This window comes from Manis pentadactyla, chromosome 15 (genome assembly GCF_030020395.1).
Source record: "Manis pentadactyla isolate mManPen7 chromosome 15, mManPen7.hap1, whole genome shotgun sequence".
NCBI lineage: Eukaryota > Metazoa > Chordata > Mammalia > Pholidota > Manidae > Manis > Manis pentadactyla.
Window position 1 is genome coordinate 50,048,665 of NC_080033.1, and position 20,088 is coordinate 50,068,752.

General features: G+C 36.6%; 1 protein-coding gene across 2 annotated transcripts in view; it reads right to left on the minus strand.

Annotated features, from left to right (window-relative positions):
• Positions 1–13,522: 13,522 nt before the first annotated feature.
• Positions 13,523–20,088, minus strand: part of CDH8 (cadherin 8) — a 350,974-nt gene continuing 344,408 nt past the window's right edge. Inside the window, exon 14 of one of the 2 annotated variants that reach the window (XM_036897785.2) lies at positions 13,523–14,923. In XM_036897785.2, coding sequence (XP_036753680.1) covers positions 14,808–14,923 — 116 coding nt within the window. In that variant the 3' untranslated portion in view covers positions 13,523–14,807. Of the gene's footprint in view, positions 14,924–17,748; positions 18,014–20,088 lie in introns of those variants that run through there. The other variant, XM_036897786.2, reaches the window with a different exon arrangement.

The window sequence follows — 20,088 nt, forward strand, 5'->3', positions numbered from 1 at the left end:
TGGAATTCTAATCCAAAGAGATTAGCCTGGTCTTCTTTGGACAAGACTGGGATGTGGGTGTAAGGAACTTTCTGCTCCTCTCACCCACATACACACAGGGCACCCAGTAGCCCACTGTACACAGGACTTGCTGTTTCAGCTTCACCTGAAAGAATTTTAAAAGAGGATTCAAATATCACATTCAAATTGTAATGCTGCAAAAAAAAAAAAAAAGAACACAGTCATGTACATGGAAATTTTTTTTCAGAATAATTTATAGGGATTTGCCCAGTGATATTTTTCAGAAGTGAAAAATTAATCACAGTATACGGCCTTAGCATTCAAAACAAAACAAAACAAATTTTCAGTTCTCAAGCCTGTTAGATTTTCTTCAGTCCAATATCACAAGCAGGATATTGCCTTTCTCACAGCCAGAGAATTAAAATGGGTAAGGAGGCAGAGGGAGGGATGGCAAAGAGGTAAAATCCAAAGTGGTTGAATATCAAGCTTTTAGCTCTGATTTTATTGCCAAGGAGCAGATTTACACAGAAAGTAACCCCAAGTCACACTGAACAATGAATGTAAAGCACACTGATGGTAGGTCTATTTATGAACAATTGAAACAGTTCTGAGAAATAATAGACATTATGTTGGCAATTACCATCATCATTATTGTAGAAATCATATTAAAATTTTCCACTGATTTGTTGTCCAATTGTAGTGTTTTTTCTTATTTTAAAATAAATCATTCATGACCTATTTAGAAGGGCCAACTGAAAAATTGCTGGAGTTTTCAACATTTTAACTAGGGGCTGGTTGTACTTTAGTAATATGTACAGTGTATGTTTTGGAGACTTTAATAATAATGTGAGAGAAGCCCATTCTCCTTGATAACAGTAAATTAACCTTCTTAAGTAAACAGTCATTATTGAGAACTTCTTATAGGTACCATCTCACTTGACCCTCACTTATCCCCATAAAGTAGATTTGAATATCTAATTGTAGACGTAAAAATACTGGCCAAGCTGTATAATTTCATACTGTGAGTTTTGGCTTCACATCGCAATTGAACATACTCTCTTGGTCTAAACTTGGTGCTCCCTTTTGTATCTCAACATCCTGTACATGTTATTCTTTCTAGGGGATCATCTTCTTTGTCCTAATAACTCCTACGGATATTAACTTCTATATTACTTATTTTGGGCGCCCTTCCTGGCTTCCCTTCTCCCAGGCTGTTAAGTACACACTTTTCATGCTTTCATATTCTTAGTAATTTTATTTATAAGTGCCTGTAGTAGACAGTAAAACTTATAATCCTCTTCTAATTAACCAAAATATTGGTTTAATCAACGTTGTGCATGTCCTGTGTAATATACAGACACCAAGCCAATAGGCTTCCCTATGAATGCTTGACACTTGGCTGCTACCTTTCACGTTGTTTATTCAAATACATCGTGTTTGTTTCCAACCCTATTTATTCCATTTGCACTTTTCATAGCAATTATTTATTACATTTTGTTGTGTTCATGTAATATTTAATTAGAGTGCCAAAAGAAAGAATTGCTGCATTTATGAAAACAAAACGGAATATTTACAAAGGCACAAAGAACATTGCAAAAAAATAAATAAATAAAATGTTCCTACTTTAGATAAGCAAGAAGCAATATAAAAAGGAGTGGGAGAAATCCCAAGTGAATGCTGTACTTTTTTAAAAAGTGTAAGCTCTCTTTGATGAAAACTAAAATCAGAAATGACACAGGGTGCATCACACATGAGAATCATGCAATAAAAGCAAGTTTGAGTTCTAACCAGTAAGTGCTTATTCCAAGAAAATTTATTTTCCTTACATTGAAAGATTAATGAGTGTAAATAAACACATATGTTTAAATTAAAAGTTTTAAGTTTTGAAAACCATTTTGATTCCCACTTTAGCCATGTGCTTAGTTGTGCTAACCATGTCACCTCTCCGCAAATGAACACTAAGATGATTTAATTCACAAGAATGTAATGAAGGGACAGGTATGAGCCAGTTTGAGGAAACTAACAATGGATAGTGACACGTGTAACTTCTGGCAGCCGAGGACATTCCCACCCCTACACCTAAGAAGGGAAAGGATGAAATGGTGTTATTAGAGCCAGACATGATCTGGAACCTTGAAAGAGAAGTTGCTTAATAGAAACTGTGGGAGTCGATAAAGGTGTTCAGCCCTTGCCAGAACCACAGCCATGCAAGAAAATGATATTCTGACTTCCCTTTCATCTGGCTGTCCAGTCTCTGGCTGTTGCATTCCACTTGTCCATACTCCTGGTATCTAAAGGAGCTTGGTAATGCATTCCAGTGGTTTTCAGTCCCCTGCGGTCCATAGCATGGCAGCAAAGGATGGAAATGAATATGGGTTGTACAATAACCAACATACTGACCAAGTACTGGTCCCCATCATGAAGAACAAGGAGATTTCCCCCAAATTCATGGAAATAACAGAAGGACAGCATGCCTGTTTTGTTCTGTATGATAGTCATCAATTAGTAAGCACCTGCATAGTGTGTACAGTCAACCATATCAGTTGACTTACTGATGATTTAGAAGGAAAAGAAGTTCAACTTTAAGAATGAACTGACTTCCCTCTTGTTTGTTTGTTTTTTTAAAGCAAGGTCAGTGTGTAAGTTGGTGACAGGCACTATTTTAAGTGTTATATTTTGCCCATCAAATTAGTCTTCACAAACCTTAAAAGAGTGATTTGTTCAATCTGTTTTTGACTACTAGCAGCATATGCTGGATTTGAACCAGTTACCCAGATGGGAGAAGCCCCATGGCAGAGGCCCTCTGCTGTAAGGTCTCTTCAGCAGAAATTTCAACTTAATTAGTTCTCAAGACAGAACTACATTTTTTATTGTTCATCTTTTTTTTTTCTTTCCTCTTCTAAAACCTTATGCTAATGTATTTCACTACACTCACAAAATAGCTTCCAAAAGTAAATTATGTTCTTTCACCATGTGGTTGATTTATAATGCTTTCCTAGAAGAAAACATCTCATGTAAAACTCTGAGAATTAGGCATTCCTACCTTGTTTCTTTCAATTTATTTGATTTTCTCCCCTTTGAAATAGCATTCTGTCCACTCACATACATATCTCTGTATGCATTTAAAGCCTGGGAAAGTATTTATATGCCTTAGAAGAGGTTCAAAATCAACAAACCTGATAAATATGTTGGGAAAAAATCAGGATGATTTGGGAGACAGGTCTTAGTAGACAGACTGTTAAATCTTAAAAATATCTTAGATACTTTGTGACCAAATCCATTATTTTTAAGTGATGTTTCTAAGGCCCCAAAGTAGAATTGTTATAATTTTTATAGTATTCTATTCTCCTCTGGGGTTTCAAAGTTTCTCCTTTCTACATGGTTTCCTCCATTCCCAGATACAACGGTCAGAACACCAACCAAGGTACTGGGATGGGATTCCATTTAACAACATGTCATCTCACTTTACTACGGGAAGTTGAAACCAGTTTGTTTCAGTCTCAGGCTATCGTAAGTGTCCCTTTCTCTGTCATCCCTCACCACAGTACTTCTGTACCCTTTGTGTTCACCCCACGAGATTGAGCTCCCAGGAGCCAAGGGTTGAGTTTTTTAAAACAGTGAGCGGAATACTTAGCACACATTAGTGTGCCAAACACATAGCATTTTGTGGAAAAAGAAAAAAATAAACAAAAACAACAAAACCAATATCCCAGGTCCTTACTCAAGGCTCTTTCCCTACACTTCTTCACTGACCATTTTTTTGAGCCCCTTTCTATAAATTAAAGGATGTGTCACATTACGATGGTTGAAGGAAAATATCTAAAACAAGAACTAATTTTGTTTCTATTGCTTACTCTCTGTATTATTAAATGGGGGAAATGTTAAAACAATTAACACATGGAAACCAAACCCTCAGTCGCATTAAGCGCAATGCTGTTTCCACAAAATTGAATAAGTCAAAATAGTCATGACTTCTTTACAATTCCAAAGATTAGATCAGGGAGTACTGGCTCCCCTTTGTTCCTCCACATTGTGCTCAGAACTATAGAAACATGTGTTTACAAATTGTTCTTTTGTATTTTCTACTTATGTAAACCCCTCAGATGGGAGTTCAAGCAACAGAATTATGGGAAACAAACTAACTCTGACAGCTAAGCATGCAGCTGATCAAGATCTCAGTAGCTTGGAAGGGAAAAACCCTTGCTTGCTCTAGGAGAAGAGGAGATTTTTGCTATATATGGTAATGACCTCAGATCAAAGAGCAGAGAAGAGCAGACACCACTACCATGAGACAGGGGCTGGTGGTGAGTGTGGGAAGTCGAGAACACAGTTAACCTAAAAAGGACATACCTGAATCCAGAGATGCAGTGTTTGTTATTGGGGGAACAGGAGAGTGTGAGGTCAGGAAAGATGATAGACCAAAATTCTCTATCTGAAGCTCTAAAAGGACCAAAATTCTTATCTGTGGCACTATATTCTGAATATGGCCTCTATGAAGTATTCAGTTTTCTTACATAGTAACTACTTAAGAAATCAAATTAACCTATTTTAAAAATTAATGAAACACACACACACACACACACACACACACACACAAGTGCATATGCATGTAAGCGCATAGATCTTCAGACCACAGACAGCAAAGAGGATTCATCTTGGGTGGTGACATTGAATAGTTGTTAAGTGGCAGGCTGCACACTTTGAGAAAGATTCTAAAATTAGTCATAACAATTATAAGAAACACACCACACACATCCACACATATACAGGCATTTAACAACATCTAACAACTGCTAAATCCCTGGCCTGATCCTAAACACTTTACAAATATAAACCTACGTAAGTCTCAAAACAGCTTGTGAGGTAGATGCTTTTACTACATTTTAGAGATCAGGAGATGGCACCCAAGGATGCATAGTTAAGAAGTAACAAAACCAGATTTTGAATCCAGGAAATCTAGCTCCAGGTCTTATATGCTTGATCCCCATATTAGGCTGCCTCTGGTGGTGTTATCCACTCTTTCATAAAATATTTATTGAGCACATTCTTTGAGCCAGACTCTATTCTTGGCACCAGGATAATAATGAACCACTCAAAAAATCCAGTTCTCACAATGCTTACATTCCAGTGGCAGAGACAAGGATGGATAATTGATGAAACACTTCAGATAAGACATCAGATACAATCAACAGAAAAAATATATACTGGATAATAATAATAAGGAAAGATTTGAGGATATGGTTTATGAATTGAGAAAACTGAATGATGAGTAGCCAGCCTTGTGAGAAAGAAAATTCCAGTAGGTACTAAAGCCTTCAGGCATGGACAAGTTTTGTCTGTTCCAGAGAAGTGCTGTGTGGTGCAGAGTACAAATGACGAGCAGCGAGTCAGTGTGGGAAAGGTGTTCAGAGAACAGTTTGTGCGGGATCTAGTGTGCTACGTAAAGGAGTTAAATAATGTTATCCGTGAACACAGTAGGGTTGACACCATATGCAACTCCTATTTGTCATCCCCAACTTTTGTATGAATGCTCATTTTTGGCTCTAGCAGGCTTTTACCAGTGATTGAGCATTTGAGGTTTTGCAGTGTTTATTAATCTGTTCACTTATTTCTATGCTGGCTTACCTATTGTCTGATTTAAGATCCCAATGTGTTAGGTGGAAAAAATACCTTTCCCATCTAAACAGCAATGCTTTGATCAACTTTGAATGCCACATCAAGACACAGACTCTGAAGTGCCTGTTCCCATCTCCAGATTATTAATTAAAATGAGGGCAGCATCAATAATGGAAGAATTACCTATTTAGAAAGTACATTAATGGAGCTTTCTACTCTTGGAGCTTCATTAAATGATTTTATTCAGCAAAAAGAAAAAAGAAAAGAAATCTCTCTCTGCACAATTTATAGGTATTTCCTATTTATTTAAATTAGATTGAACTGCACACAATATAGAGTTCAGAATAATTATTGATGAGTTAACTTGGATAGTTGAAAGGATTTGTAATTTGAAGTTTCATTTATATGATTATTTAAGTATAATGTACTCATGTTGAATTATTGACATTCTGTGATTTGGCTAACTAGTCAGAATTTAAGGGATGTTCTTCTTCTCAGGATTTTTCTCATAAAAATGATAATCCAGGTTTTGTAAGGAACAAGTAGTTGATGTATTTAATGAAAGTTAAGGCTGGGATATATTTTTAAAATAAGAAGGTAAAAGGACAGGAACCACCTTCCATTTACAGATGGAGAAGATCAATTCTTAGTGGTAAAATCCATTCTGGAGTCAGTAATTTTGTCTTTCTGGAAAATGCCCTAGGAGGAAATCTAATAAACTAAAAATGCTAGGGATACACACTGACATATTTTAGTGACTAGGATTCAAGTCCTAGAGTCAGAAAATCAACAAAAATGTCTCCAGACATGGCCAAATGTATCCTGGGAATAAAATCACCCCTAGTTGAGAATCAATGGTGCAATGGAAATACCATTTTCAACTGTGACTAAATCTAATTCCTACCATTGTGGGATTAAGCTCCCTCCACCAGTAAATAATCTCAACAATTTGAGGTATTAGTTTGTTCATCTATAATTCAGGAAGACAGTTTTTAAAGTATGTACAGTGCACAATATATAGTAAGTAGTTTAAAATACTGGTTATTTTTCTGTTTCAATTTTTTAATGATTAAGGAAAAGCTCTGTTGATTTTTTAAGTCCTGCATGCTATTTTGAAATGTATACATGTTTAACCTCGGTAAAGAACCAAAAAAAGTGTTCTGGAAATAGGCTAGAATTTTAAGAGAAAAGCTGAAGTTATAGTCAAATCCTACCTAAACTGCAAGGCTATCCAGCCTAAGGCATTACTGTCACCGGAGAGCAATTCCGAGGTAGCTTCAATTATCAATTTCCAGGAGTGTCGTGTAAAGCATGTCTTTGCCAGCCAGTGATTTTACACTTGTTGGTCAAATAATATATAGACCACAATAGTACAAAAGATAATTGCCACTATTCAAGAGTAAAACCTCTTATAGGGCAAACCAGAAGCATTCATTTTTCCAGGCTCCTTTGCTGGTAGTTTGCGAGGGACTGTAACTGTGCCTTGTCTCATGAGCAATCATGGAAAGGGTTATCTAAGCAACTTATCAACCAAAATGGAATATATCTACCCAGAGGACTAATTTATTTAGAAAAGATGGCTATTTCATCATTTTGCTCCTATGACATAACCATGCATACTATGTGGGGGCCATGCTGCTCTTCAAGGGAATTCTGTTCAGGTTTAAGGAACTTAGAGTGAATTTACTAGAAACGATATTAAACATTTTATCTATTATCCCCTGAAGGTGGACCAGAATGTTCTTCTTATTAGAGATATATTTGGTCTAACATGCATTAGCTTTGCCATAGATTGTATTCATTCAATACACATTTTTAAATTCCACTGTTTTAACATTTCTTCAATGTCTACAAAGCTATGTTGTTTTTATAATGACATTTATGGAGATAAAACACACATAGCATAAAACACTTCTATTAAACTAAAATATGTACAATTCAGTGGTTTTTATTAAACTCAAAAATTTGCACATAACATCTGATTTTAGGATATTTTCATGAGCCCATGAAGAAAACTCATACACATTAGCAGTCATTATTCATTTCCCTTTTCCCCAGCCCCTGGCAAAAACTAATCTTCTTTCTGTTTCCATAGATTTTTTTTTTCTGGGCATTTTGTGTAAAGGAAATTACACACCATGTGGTCTTATTTATCTGGCTTCTTTCTCTTAACAAAATAATGTTTTTAAAGTTCATCCATATTGTAGCATGTATCAGAATATCATTCCTTTTTATGGCTAAATAAAGTTCTATTGCATGGATATGCCACATTTTATTGGTCCATTTATTAGCTGATGAATATTTAGGTTGTTTCTACTTTTTGGCTGTTATGAATAATGCTTCTACGAATATGTGAGTACAACTTTTTGTGTAGATACAATTTTAAAATTTTCTTTTTATCTACCTAGGAGTAGAATTATTGAATTATATGCTAATTCATATGCTATATGGTCATATAATCATATGAGTTACATGGTCTTTTTTTTTTAACATGTTTAGGTTTCCAAAATGTATGTAATCACTGTAAAATTCCATCAGCATTATATGAGGATTTCACTTCTCCAGGTCTTCACCAACCTTTGTTATCTACCTTATTTTATGTCTTAGTATCTCTTGGATTGTACAACTTTGTTTTGTTAAATGACCCAGATGCAAGTCCCTTACAAAGCATATTTTGAAAATATTTTATCCCAGTCTGTGAGTTGTTTTGTCACTTGATGATGTCTTTTGAAGTACAAAAGCTTTTAATTTTGATGAAGTCCAGTTTATCCTTGATTTTCTTTTCTGCTTGTGCTTTAATATCATATATAAGAAAACACTGCCTTACTCAAATACTTAAAGATGTGTGCTTATGTTTTCTTCTAAGAATTTTATAGTTTTAGCCCTTACATTTAAGTCTTTTATCCATTTTGAGTAAATTTTTATGTATTTTTTTAGGTAGGAGTCCAACTTCATTCTTTTGTCTGTGTTTATCTGCTGTCCTAAAACCATTTGTTGAAAAGATAAATCTTTCCCCTGTTTAATTTCTTAGGTCCTTATTTAAAAAAAATCATGAAATTTTTGGGTTTATTTCTGGACTTTTAATTCTATTCCATCTCTCTTTTATTTATGCTTGCATGCCATATATTTTTCCATTCCTTATCAATATATTTGTTTTGAATCTAAAGTATGTCTCTTATAGGCAGAATACATGGGTCATGCATTTTTTTCTCTGTTATGGAAATCTCTGCCTTTGTTTGGAGTATGTCACCCTTTTATATTTAGTGTTAATACTGATAGTCAGCATTTATATCTGCCATTCCATTATTTGTTTGTTATATCTTATTTATAGATTTTTCTTCTTTTCTTCCATTACTTTATTTTTATTATTTTGTAGTGTAACATCTTAATTATTTTGTTGATTTGTTTTTTGCTTAAAAAAAATCTTAGCAGTTGTCCTGGGAATTAAAATCATATCTTAACTTAAAACTCTGTAGTTTGAATTAATATCAGCTTAATTTCAGTTATATACCAGAGAAAATTGCTTTAATATAATTCTGTTCCCTTCTCTTTCTTTTTATTTGATATTATTAAATGAATTAAGTATTTATACATTATAAGCCTTTCAAAACAATATTATAATTATTGCTTTATCAGTTGTCTTTTTAACCAGATGGAATAAGGAAGAATTTACAATTACACATTTATACTGTCTTTTATATTTATGTAGCTGCCATTCTGCTGCTCTTTATGTTTTAGTTGTGACTTCATGTTACTGCCTAGTGTTCTTTTATTTTAACCTGAAGGAATCCCTTTAGTATTTCTAATAGAGCAGGTCAGCTATTGATAGATTCTCTCAGTAGTTTTTGTTTGTTTGTTTGTTTATTAATATAGGATGCCTTAATTACTGCTTGGTTTTAAAGGATAGTTTTGCTAAATATGGAATTCTTCTTTGATAGTCTTTTCCTTTCAATGTGTTGAATATTGTCTCACTGCCCTCTGGCATCTATAGATTCTGATGAGAAATTAGCCACTAATCTACCTAGCCATGGAATGAGTCATATTTTGTCTCTTGCAACTTTAGAAATTCCCTTTATCTTTGGTTTTTGACAGATTGGCTATGATGTTTCTGTGTATAGATCTATTTGAGTTGTCCTACCTGAAAGCTGTGGAGCTCTCAGATGTTTTTCATCAAATTCTTGGAAGCATTCAGACATTATTTCTTCAAATATTCTTTCTGTCCCTTTCTCTTTCTCCTTACCTTTTTGAATTCCCATTTTGTATATGTTGGTGTGTTTGCTCTTGTTCCAAAGGTTTGATCCTCTGCTAATTTTCTTTAAAAGGATTTTTTTTTTTAGAGAAGTTTTGCATTACAGTAAAATTGAAAAGGAATTACAGAGATTTTCCTTATGATCCTTGCCTCCACACATGCATAGGCTCCCCAATTATCAACCTTACTTACCAGACAGGTACCTTTGTTATAATTGATGAACCTGCACTGACAGATCATAATCATGCAAAGTACATATTTGACATTATCGTTCACTTTTGGTGTTGTAATCTATGGGTTTGGACAAATGTATAATGATGTGTGCCTATCATGATAATATTATATAGTGTATTTTCACTGACCTAAAAATCCTTCTGTTCTGCCTATTTATTCTCACCCCCACCCCACCACCATACCCAACAGTAACATACACACACAGCCTTGGAAACCATCCATCTTTCTTCTGCCTCCATAGTTTTACCTTTTCCAAAATGTCATTTAGTCGGACTCATACAGTATGTAGCCATTTAGATTGGCTGCTTTCACTTAGTAATATCCATTGAGGTCCCTTCGGTGTCTTTTTATAGCTTAATAGCTCATTTCTTTTTATCAATGAGTAATAATCCATTGTCTGGATGTGTTATTGCTTATTTATCCATTCACATACTGAAGGGAATCTTGGTTGGTTCACATTTTGGGAATTATGAATAAAGCTTCTATAAAAATTGATGGGAATGTTCTTGTGTGGACATGTTTTCAACTTCTCTGGGTAAATACCAAGAAGCTTTATCGCTGGATTGTATAATAAATCTAATGTTGTAAGAAACCGCAAAATGTCTTCCGAAGGGACCGCACTACTTTGCATTCTCACCGGTGGTGCTCCACGTCCTTACCAGCCTTTCCTGTTGTCAGTGTTACAGATCCTGGCCATTGTAATAGGTGTGCAGTGGTGTCTCGTTGTTATTTTCATTTGCATTCCCCCGATGACATAGGATGTGGATCATCTTTTAAGATGCTTATTTCCCATTGTGTTTATGTTTGTCATTCATTTTTTCTATTTTTCCTATTGCATATTCTCTACTGATCGATCATCAACTACACCCCTCTTCTGCCAGTGCACATCTACTGTTGAGTCACTCTAGTGAACTTTTCATTTCAGTTTACTATTCAACTCCAGAGTTTCCATTTGTTTTTGTTTTTGTTTTTTTAATAATGTGTCCCTCTATTGATATTGACTGTTTGGTGAAACATTGTTCTCCTACTTTGCTTTAATTCTTAGGCATATTTTCCTTTAGAGTTTTTTGTTTTGTTCTTTTTTTAAACACATATTTACAATAACTTCTTTAAAGCTTTTGTCTATTAAGTGCAATTTCAGCTTCCTCAGGGACCATTTCTATTGGCTGATTTTTTTTTTTCCTGAGTAAGTGTTATGCTTTCCTGTTTCATTGCATGTTTCATTGTTTTTCACTGGATATTTTAAATAATATGATGTGCTAAGTATGGAAATCAGTTTCTTCACACTACTGTCCCGAGTTTGTTATTCTTGCTGTAAATGAAATTCTGGTCTGCAGTAATATTGGAGATATAGGGCAGTATTGTACATACAAGACCAACATTCATTGTATGTGAACTCTGTTAGGTTACTAGGTCATGGGGAAAATAAATATGACTAATTATTCTAGAAGTTAATAGTCGACTAAGTGGACAGATGTAAAAATGATGTATTGTATCCTTTCTGTTATGGTATTTATGCACTGTACCTTGCTTACAGTATAGCAACATTATATTTCAGTTATAGCTGTGTCTACCTCTGAATGCAGGGAGCAGAGTTCCCAGGGTTCATGGAACCCCTCACAATGGCATTGTTCTTTGAGGAAGAACAATACCAGGTATACAAGGATCAAGGTGTAACTGGGCATTTAAAGCAGAAGAAAACTATATGTACAGAACCATAGAGGTACAAATAGAGGAGTCATGGAAAATGGAAGGAGATGAGTTTGGAGAAGCAATTTGGACCACTGACTTGATGTGCTTAATGCAAAACTGATCGTCATTGGGATCCTCATTTTATCGAGGGTGAAGTTGAAGTTATAAATTTGAGCAATGTTCTGCAGTACTTCATGTAAAACAGATTGTTTTTGAAAAATCTGTTTTATTGTGACGACTTGAGCTCTGCATCACTAATGGGGAATTTTCACATAAATTTGAAAAAATGGCAGGTCACTTGACCTGCATATTCTCACTTTCCTTTTTCATTGATGCTAGATGGTATGAAAGAAGAAGGGTAGAGTGACGTGGCAGCTGAAAATATACCTGGCTAGTATAAGCAAGAAAAGAAAGAGTCAGGGGAAATAGGAACCTCTCGTCACAGATAAAAGTGATATTTGTGCAATGATATTATGGAAATATTTTTAGAGAATTGAGTGGGAGATTCTGGCCCCTAAATTGCACGCTAAAACTGTTACTTCGCATATACATACTTCTAGTAAACATCTAGGGAGTAGAAACAGCTAAAAAACAAAAATAATTTGAAGGATGCTATATTGCATATGAAAATCGTTTCATTTATAATTGGCTTATTTTGTACTGACAAGGTTGTTTATTATAAGATAGGTTCCCAGGAAAAGAAGATCAATAACAAAGCAAATTAAACAAAACAAATATTTTTTGAGCATTAACTGTAATTAACTTCTGGATGTGCATGGAGTAGAAGGAGCAGCCCCACAGGGACACTGTGTAGGGTCTGAAGAATACACACTTGCGTCCCTTGAGCCCATGCCTCCCAATGTATGTGTGTGTGTATGATCTCAGAAGATGGTTACTTTTCTCACAGATATTTTCCCCCAAATCTCCATTTCTAGATTCACTGTCTCAGACAAGAATACAGACAATTGCAAAAGACTGTAAGTTCTCTGCAAATTTTGGGGGTGGGGGGTGGGTAGCAAGTTACTCTGATAACACAGAGGAAGAGATATTTGTACTAGATTCCTGAAGATAAGATGAAATGGAAGGGTAGGTTGCCATTTCATAAGAAAATACATAACATGGAAAGAAGGACATAATATATGAACCTCCACATCATGTTAGGAGAGCTCTAAAATCAACTGAACAATAGTTTTCATTGCAACATATAAAACATTTGTTTGTTTTAATGTGAAAATAAGTATAGGAATAAAATATAAGAACTCTTGTTAAGTAGTTTGCATTGGAGGGAAGAGGAGCCCCTGAGGCTTTTTTTGAGAGTAAGGCTAATAACGGAAGATAGAACAAAAACAAGCAAAAAAGGAAATGTTTCAACTTCTTTTCCTGCTAAAGAAAAGGGGTTGGAAATCCAGGAAAACCAAAATAAACAATAAACAGAAACAAAAAGCTTTATCTTAATTCTTTTAACCTTAGTACTCTTAGAGGCCTTGGTACTTCCTTTTTTATACATTTTATTATTAAAAAAAAAAAGAAGGGAGAAATGAAGGAGGATTGGAAGAAAGATTGAAGGGAGGGAAGAAGGAGATAGGGAAGGAGGGGGAAAAATTAAGGAAAAAGAGGAAAGAGAGAGAGGGAGAGAGAGAAAACATGGGAACAGGTGACTGAATTATTTTGGTATAGAGAGAATTCACAGAGAGAAAAAATAAATTATAAAAACAGAAACCAAAAGCAACCCATCTTTATTCATTTATTTCTGCAGCACAGTTTCATACAGGATGACTCCGGAGTCAGACAGACTAGAATCCTATTCCTCAGTTTCTTCATTTATAAATTAGTTAATACCTGAATTTAAGCAAATTGCTATACTTTGTCATGTCCTCCCTCCAACCTCCCAGCTCCACACAAGTGCACACGTGCAGACAGACACCAATTTGACTTTAAAAGTGTTATAAGGAAGTAGAGTTTTGTGGATAAATGGATTCAGAGAGGTTCATAAAAGACATGACAGGAGGATAAAATAAGATTTAAACACTTAATGAATACAAATCTCCATAATAGAATATTATTTTTATATTTATTGTTTACTGTCTATCTCCTTCACAATACTGTAAGTACCTGGGAAGCAGATGTTACGGTTCTTTTGGTTAGCGATGTTACCCAGTTCTCTAGAAGGCTGCCTACCCCAGAGTAAACTGACAATGAATATTTGTTAGCTGAGTGAAAGAATGGATAGATGAATGGACAGAGTGAACATAGATTCGATATCATATAGTCTTTTTGCTCCTTTTGCCTTATTTAAAATCTATGACAATTTGATGATGTTAAAATATACATTACTTTGTTTCAATCATTTTAAAGCCTTTAACTTATATTTTACTACAAGAAGGGGAGGAGGCTCAGTCAAAGAAAGTGCTCTTCCAACTATACCTTGCGATTGTTTGATGGAAATTCCGTGTGAATCTTAATTCTTGATTGCCCGTTGTTCCTCTCCTCTATTTCAGTACTGGACAGTCACCTTTTCTTGTTATGGATAGAAGATTATTATTTTTCTGCAGCTGGAAGGAGATTCAGCAAGACAGTGGCTTGTCTAATGAATTCAAAATAGTTTTCCCTGGAATGGACTCAGATTGTTTATTAGGTCATGTATCTAACAGATATGTTACCATATGAGTGAGGTCCAAGTGAAGTCTTTTCACAGATCACTGCTTAATGATTCATGGGGAGAGAGCCGATTAGGATATCCCATAAGCAAAGGTATTAAAGGTGGAGGGCAGAGGTCTTGAATCTCTATGCCGAGGTACACATTTTCAAGAGCCCACTAGAAGAGAGATTAAATTAGGCTCCCTTTGCAGGAAATTAGGGTTCTTAAAGACTCTCAATATGGCAGAATATTAGGACTGGGGTCTAATCTTAAACCCAATTTAGAGAACATTAGTTTGCATCCCTTGAGCCCGTGTCTCCCAATGCGAAGCGAAGAATTTTCCACTAATGAAGACAAAGGCTTCAAGCGGAGGTCATTTCAAATCTGCAGGCAGAAGACAAAGGGTTCCTTTTCTGGCTCCATCAGGCAGCTTTTGTTTGTAATATTGTCCCCAGGCTTGCTTGACAGCCATCTGCATGGGACACTTGCAGACCCTGCAATTGGAAATACAGGAGAGAATGGAAATCTCATTATCGAACGCTCTGTGCTTTTTCAAGACTTGGAAAATGTCAAGGTGTTTTATTTTCTTCATAATGCTGATGTTTTCTTAATTGAGGCAGTGGATAAGAGAAAGACAAATTCACACGAAGAATTGTTATTGACCACACTGATTGTTCAGCTATTTTGCTTTCTGTTTTTATGGTCTGAAAGAATGGGGGAACCTTTGTGATTAATTGGATAGGGGAAGGAGAATGTAGCTTAATAAGATCCAAGGTAAGAATTTGCCAGATGCAAAAATGGGAATAATAGGTTGTGCTCTAACTACCATAATGGCTGTCACAAGGACAGGATGTTTTAATAAATGAAACTGAGATAAGTAAGATTCTGAGTACTTCAAAATATATAAAAAGCCCCCATTGCATCCCATCCTGGGGAGAAACTTGCAGGCTAGAGGAGTGACTTTGAAGAGTGGAGGGGTGGGGAGGGGTGGGGAGGGAGAAAATCAGGGAGTTAGTCTCCTGTAAACCTGTGAACGCATTTCGCAAGCCCTAAATTAGTAATAATTCCTATTACACCCTAATTTTCCTTTAACTAGCTCTGAGCACCTAGAAGAATTTTAGTATCTCACTCCTCTGCACTTCATGGTGATACTTGTAAATTCATTTTGCCTTATTATGGATAATATGCATGCCAGGAGGGGATTTATTCTCTAACTGTGGTTGGCCTCCCATTCAAAATTGCAGTGCCTTTCTGATTTTATGAACTATGAAATAAAGTTTCCATAGCCACCTCCCACCTCTCTCAGCCTCAATTACACTCATGATCCGTATTCTCTTGTGGATATGAAAGTATATAGTTTATGCCGTGAGTTTACCTTCTCTTAGATCTTTAAGGGAACAAAAAAAAAAAAGCAAACTATTTCTTAAGCCTTTATTGCAGAAACCCTGCCTCCCTATATAAACTATCACTTATTGGATATTTAAAATGTAAACCAGACAGCACTGAAAATTAACAAAATTATCTCTTTAAGCTGGTACAGCTCAGGGTAATAGTTATCATGATTCCTAACATATAAATGAGGAAGAAACGAAGGGTGGGATAGTTGAACAAGAGCTAGTAAATGACATACTGGATTCTAATTTAGTTTTGTCCGTCTTTACCTCCTTAATCTCCATGCCAAGCTGTCTCCTCTTACAATGAACTTCATTTCTTTTTTATAATTCATGGTTACTGGCACTTGAAATCTCATAATTTCCTACAAGAATTACCAAAGTAAATTTGTGCATAAATTCATCTTAGGTACAAGAGTAATTGGCACCAAAAATTTTACTTGTAGCTGAAAACCCATATAACCAACCATTAATTCTCATTATAAATAATGTAAAAATGCACTGTTACTATTAAAGTATGTAATTACATACTGTAGAGAACTGTAAACTCTATCATTATACTAATGAAATGTGAAACACTCCTGAATGAATCAGAAACTTTGGAGCAGCTGAAACATAAGGTTTCAGTATGTCACCAACTATTGGAGACTGGAGGGACAATGAGCTCCCAACTGATTTCTTCCTTATATATGCTGACATCAGATTTTGGGGGGGTTGTTTTTGTTTTAATGATTTTAAACCCCAAGTAGCTAACGTACCATCTGCCTCCTGCTGGAGTATATTAGGTGCTTCTGTTTAGGAACAGTATCGGCGGGCTTTCTTTCTCTCAGCTCCTTTCCTGATCACTCCTTCACATTTCTCCTTCATTCAGAACTTAATACAGCAGCTTGCACCCTTCCTGGGGTTTCTGCACAGGCACCCCCTCTTCTGAGAAGCCTCCTCTAAACTCTCATCCCTCTCACTGCATTTAACCTGCCTTTTCTTCCTCCCCATCACACCTTCCTTTAAGACATTTCATTTATTTTTTTGTGTTTCTTTATTCACTGTGTAGGAGAGTCTAAGTCTGGGGAGAGGAAATCCCAGGGCAAAATACCTCTAAAACCAAATTCAGTCAAAGGGAGAAATAAAGTTTCTCCCTTCTCTCTTTCCTGCACAGCGAAGTAAATCAGACCTCACCCTAACCTCTCAGGTTCAGATAAGCCCTCAGTTGCCCAGTAATTACCCATTGATATGGAGACCAATGGCTCTCCACCCCTGAGGAACACCTATTGATATGCAGATGCACTAAAGCCATACTTCTCCCCCCTACCCCCCTAAGGATGCACTAAAGCCAGGCAAGATATTCTGGAAATACTACAGTTTTCCTCACAGGGAGGAAAAGTAATTTTCCCTTAAAGGGGTTCAAAACAAGTCTTCCCCAAATGTGCCTCTTTGGCATGTGGACTATTTTGAGCTGAAGTCAATTAAGAGCTTGCAGGCTCAAGAGACACATTTGCCCCTCACTAACTACCTGGAAGAATTTACACTGGGGTCTTTCCCAGAATTAGAGTTCTTTCCAGAGATAAATTTTATCTGAAGTGGCCCTTTTGGACATGCAAAATTAAATTAGGATTTTCTCATGTGAATCTGTTTCATGCAATTTAATTCTTAGACTGGCCATAAGAGTCTTCAAAGGGTAGAGGAAAATTTTTCCTTCTGAGTACTATCTACATTTCTAGGTTCTTGGCTGAGACCCCTTCTGTAATAAAAATACATTAACAGGAGAAAAACACATGTTTAATAACATATATGCTTCCCATATACACAGCAGAGAAGGAAAATGAGTAACTCCTCCCCCAAGTGGCCCAAGCCTCACCTTAAATACCACCTGCCCTGAAGTCAGAGATGTTGAGGTTGGGGGAGGGGGAAGCCAGTTAAGGAAGGTTTTTGGCAAAATACAGTAACTAGTAACTAAAGGATGGTTGTTAGGCAGATTTAAGTTCTTGTCTTGTCCATTGATAAGAACTTCTAGAGATTTAGTCATTTTCTAGGTACAGAGAAGACACTTTTCCAGATGGAGATCTACATTCCAAAGTGTAATCCTTTGGATTTTAGAACTTTTCCTGTATCTGCTATTTCTTAAAAATAATCTTCATTCCCAAGAAGCATGTTTTGGGGTGGCAAATTCTGCTCCTCTTCATCTGTCTCCTGAAACTGAACAAAAGCTCTGTGAGATTGGTGACCATGCTTATCCTACTCACCTGTGTGCACCCAGTATCTAGTTCAGTGGCTATAAACGTAATAAGATCTTTAACAAATACTTTCTAAAAAATTTTTTAGAATGAACAAATACAAAGGCCATTAGTTGTTTCCTCTTATTACAAATGAGAAAATAGTGCCATTTGTATTGATGCTGGGGTTCTTGTTTGTGGAGTCAAAGAATGAACTTAGCAAACACCCAAGGTAGGAGAGCCAGGGTAGAGGCTTTTATTTAGAGATACAGTGAGAGAATAGACCTCCTGGCTCATGCCAGGAGGGGGCAAGAGAGCCCAGGGTGCTGCATTGTCTAGGGGATTTATAGACAGTTGAGGATTTTGGGGAACTGAGGGCTTAGGGTGTGGGCTTGTACCACCTGCCCTGCCCTCAAGGTGGGCTGGGTTGTTGTCTGTTTGCTAGGGCTCTACAGTGAGGACACGGGTTATGCTGATATACCCTTGTGGAACACTCAAACATTCCAGGCCAAGTTTCTCCTGGCCTTTAGACATTTAACTGATCTCACTGAAGGTGTCTATATTCCTAGTCTGGTATCTTTACCCTAGAGAATTAGTGTGATCTTGACTTTGTATAATGCTGAACACAGAGTTTCGATAGGGACTTTTACATTGTTACATTGCTTTGACTGTGAATATCCTGCCTTGTTTTTTCCAGAGGCCCTTACCCTACTCTGATTACACCCATGCATCCATGGTCCCTGTCTCAGTATTAAAGAACAATTCCTCCACATCTCTAAATTACAGCTCTTCTCCTTCCAACATGTCAAGGAATTTGATCCGACCATTGGATATCCACTCCTAATCTTCAGTTATCAACCTTTCCTTATTCACTGGCTTATCCCTGATAACAAGATAGGATCCAGTGTCTTCAATATTAAAAAAAATACATATGTAAATTTAAAAAATACTCCTCTGATTCCACAGGTTCCTAAAATTAGTTCTGTGAAGAAATTTGCTCCTAAAGATAAGCTGAAGTTGTTTATATCTGTGGTGATACTGTGATTCATAATAAGAAATTTAAATTTGGTCTTTGTCCCTGATACTCTGCTCCCAAAACTCTTATAATTTCCTAATTGGTGTAAGGTACCTTTTGTTATTCATAATAAGCCCCTTTCAGCCACACCGGATTTTTTTGTGATTGAGGTGATTTTTGAAAAGCCTTATGAATGGGGACTAGTTGCCAAGGGAACTAATCTAGTGATTAGAGTGTTGGAATTTTTCAGTCACACGTGCTTCCTGGTCCCCGAGCCTCCAGGGAGGAGAGAGGCTAGAGGTTGAACCAGTCAACCAATGGCCAGAGTTAACTAGTCATGTCTAAGTAATGAAGCCTCCATAAAAACCCCTAAAGTACCAGGGGTAGTGGGGTTTGGAGAGCTTTCAATTTGCAGGGCATGTGGAAGTGTGGGGAAAGTGGGGACCCTGGAGGGGGCATGGAGCTGCGCCCTTTCCCCCAGCCCTTGCCCTAATGCATCTCTTCCCTCTGGCTGTTCATGTGTATCCTTTGAAATGTAGTTTCTACTAAATCAGCAAGAATAAGTAAACTGTTTTCCTGAGTTCTGTGTGCTCTTAAAGCAAATGATCAAATCAAGGAATTTGGGTGGAGGGGATTCCCAGTTTGGGGCAAATTCACTGTGGATTTGATAAGACCGAGAATGACAACAGAACATTGAGGATAAAAAGGGGCTCATACCAAGCTTTATTCTCTCGGCCGTCACCCAGCCGTCTATAAGCAGCAAGCCCATCTCCAACTCTGCCCCCATCTCCAGCCTCTGCTCAGGTGCTGCCTCCGCTCCAGGCTCTGCAGTCTCTGCTCTCTCCCCTAGGCTCTGCTCCCCTCTTCCCTCTGCCCCTAGCACTGGGTGGAACTCTTCTTGTATCAATACTGGCAGTAGTTGGCAGTAATGGTTTATTGCCAACCTTTATACATGTTTGCACCTGTGCAGTAGGCTAAGTATTACATCGCTGCATGCACACAATGGATGAAATTAGGATCAGGTGAGAATTCTGGCCATGGAA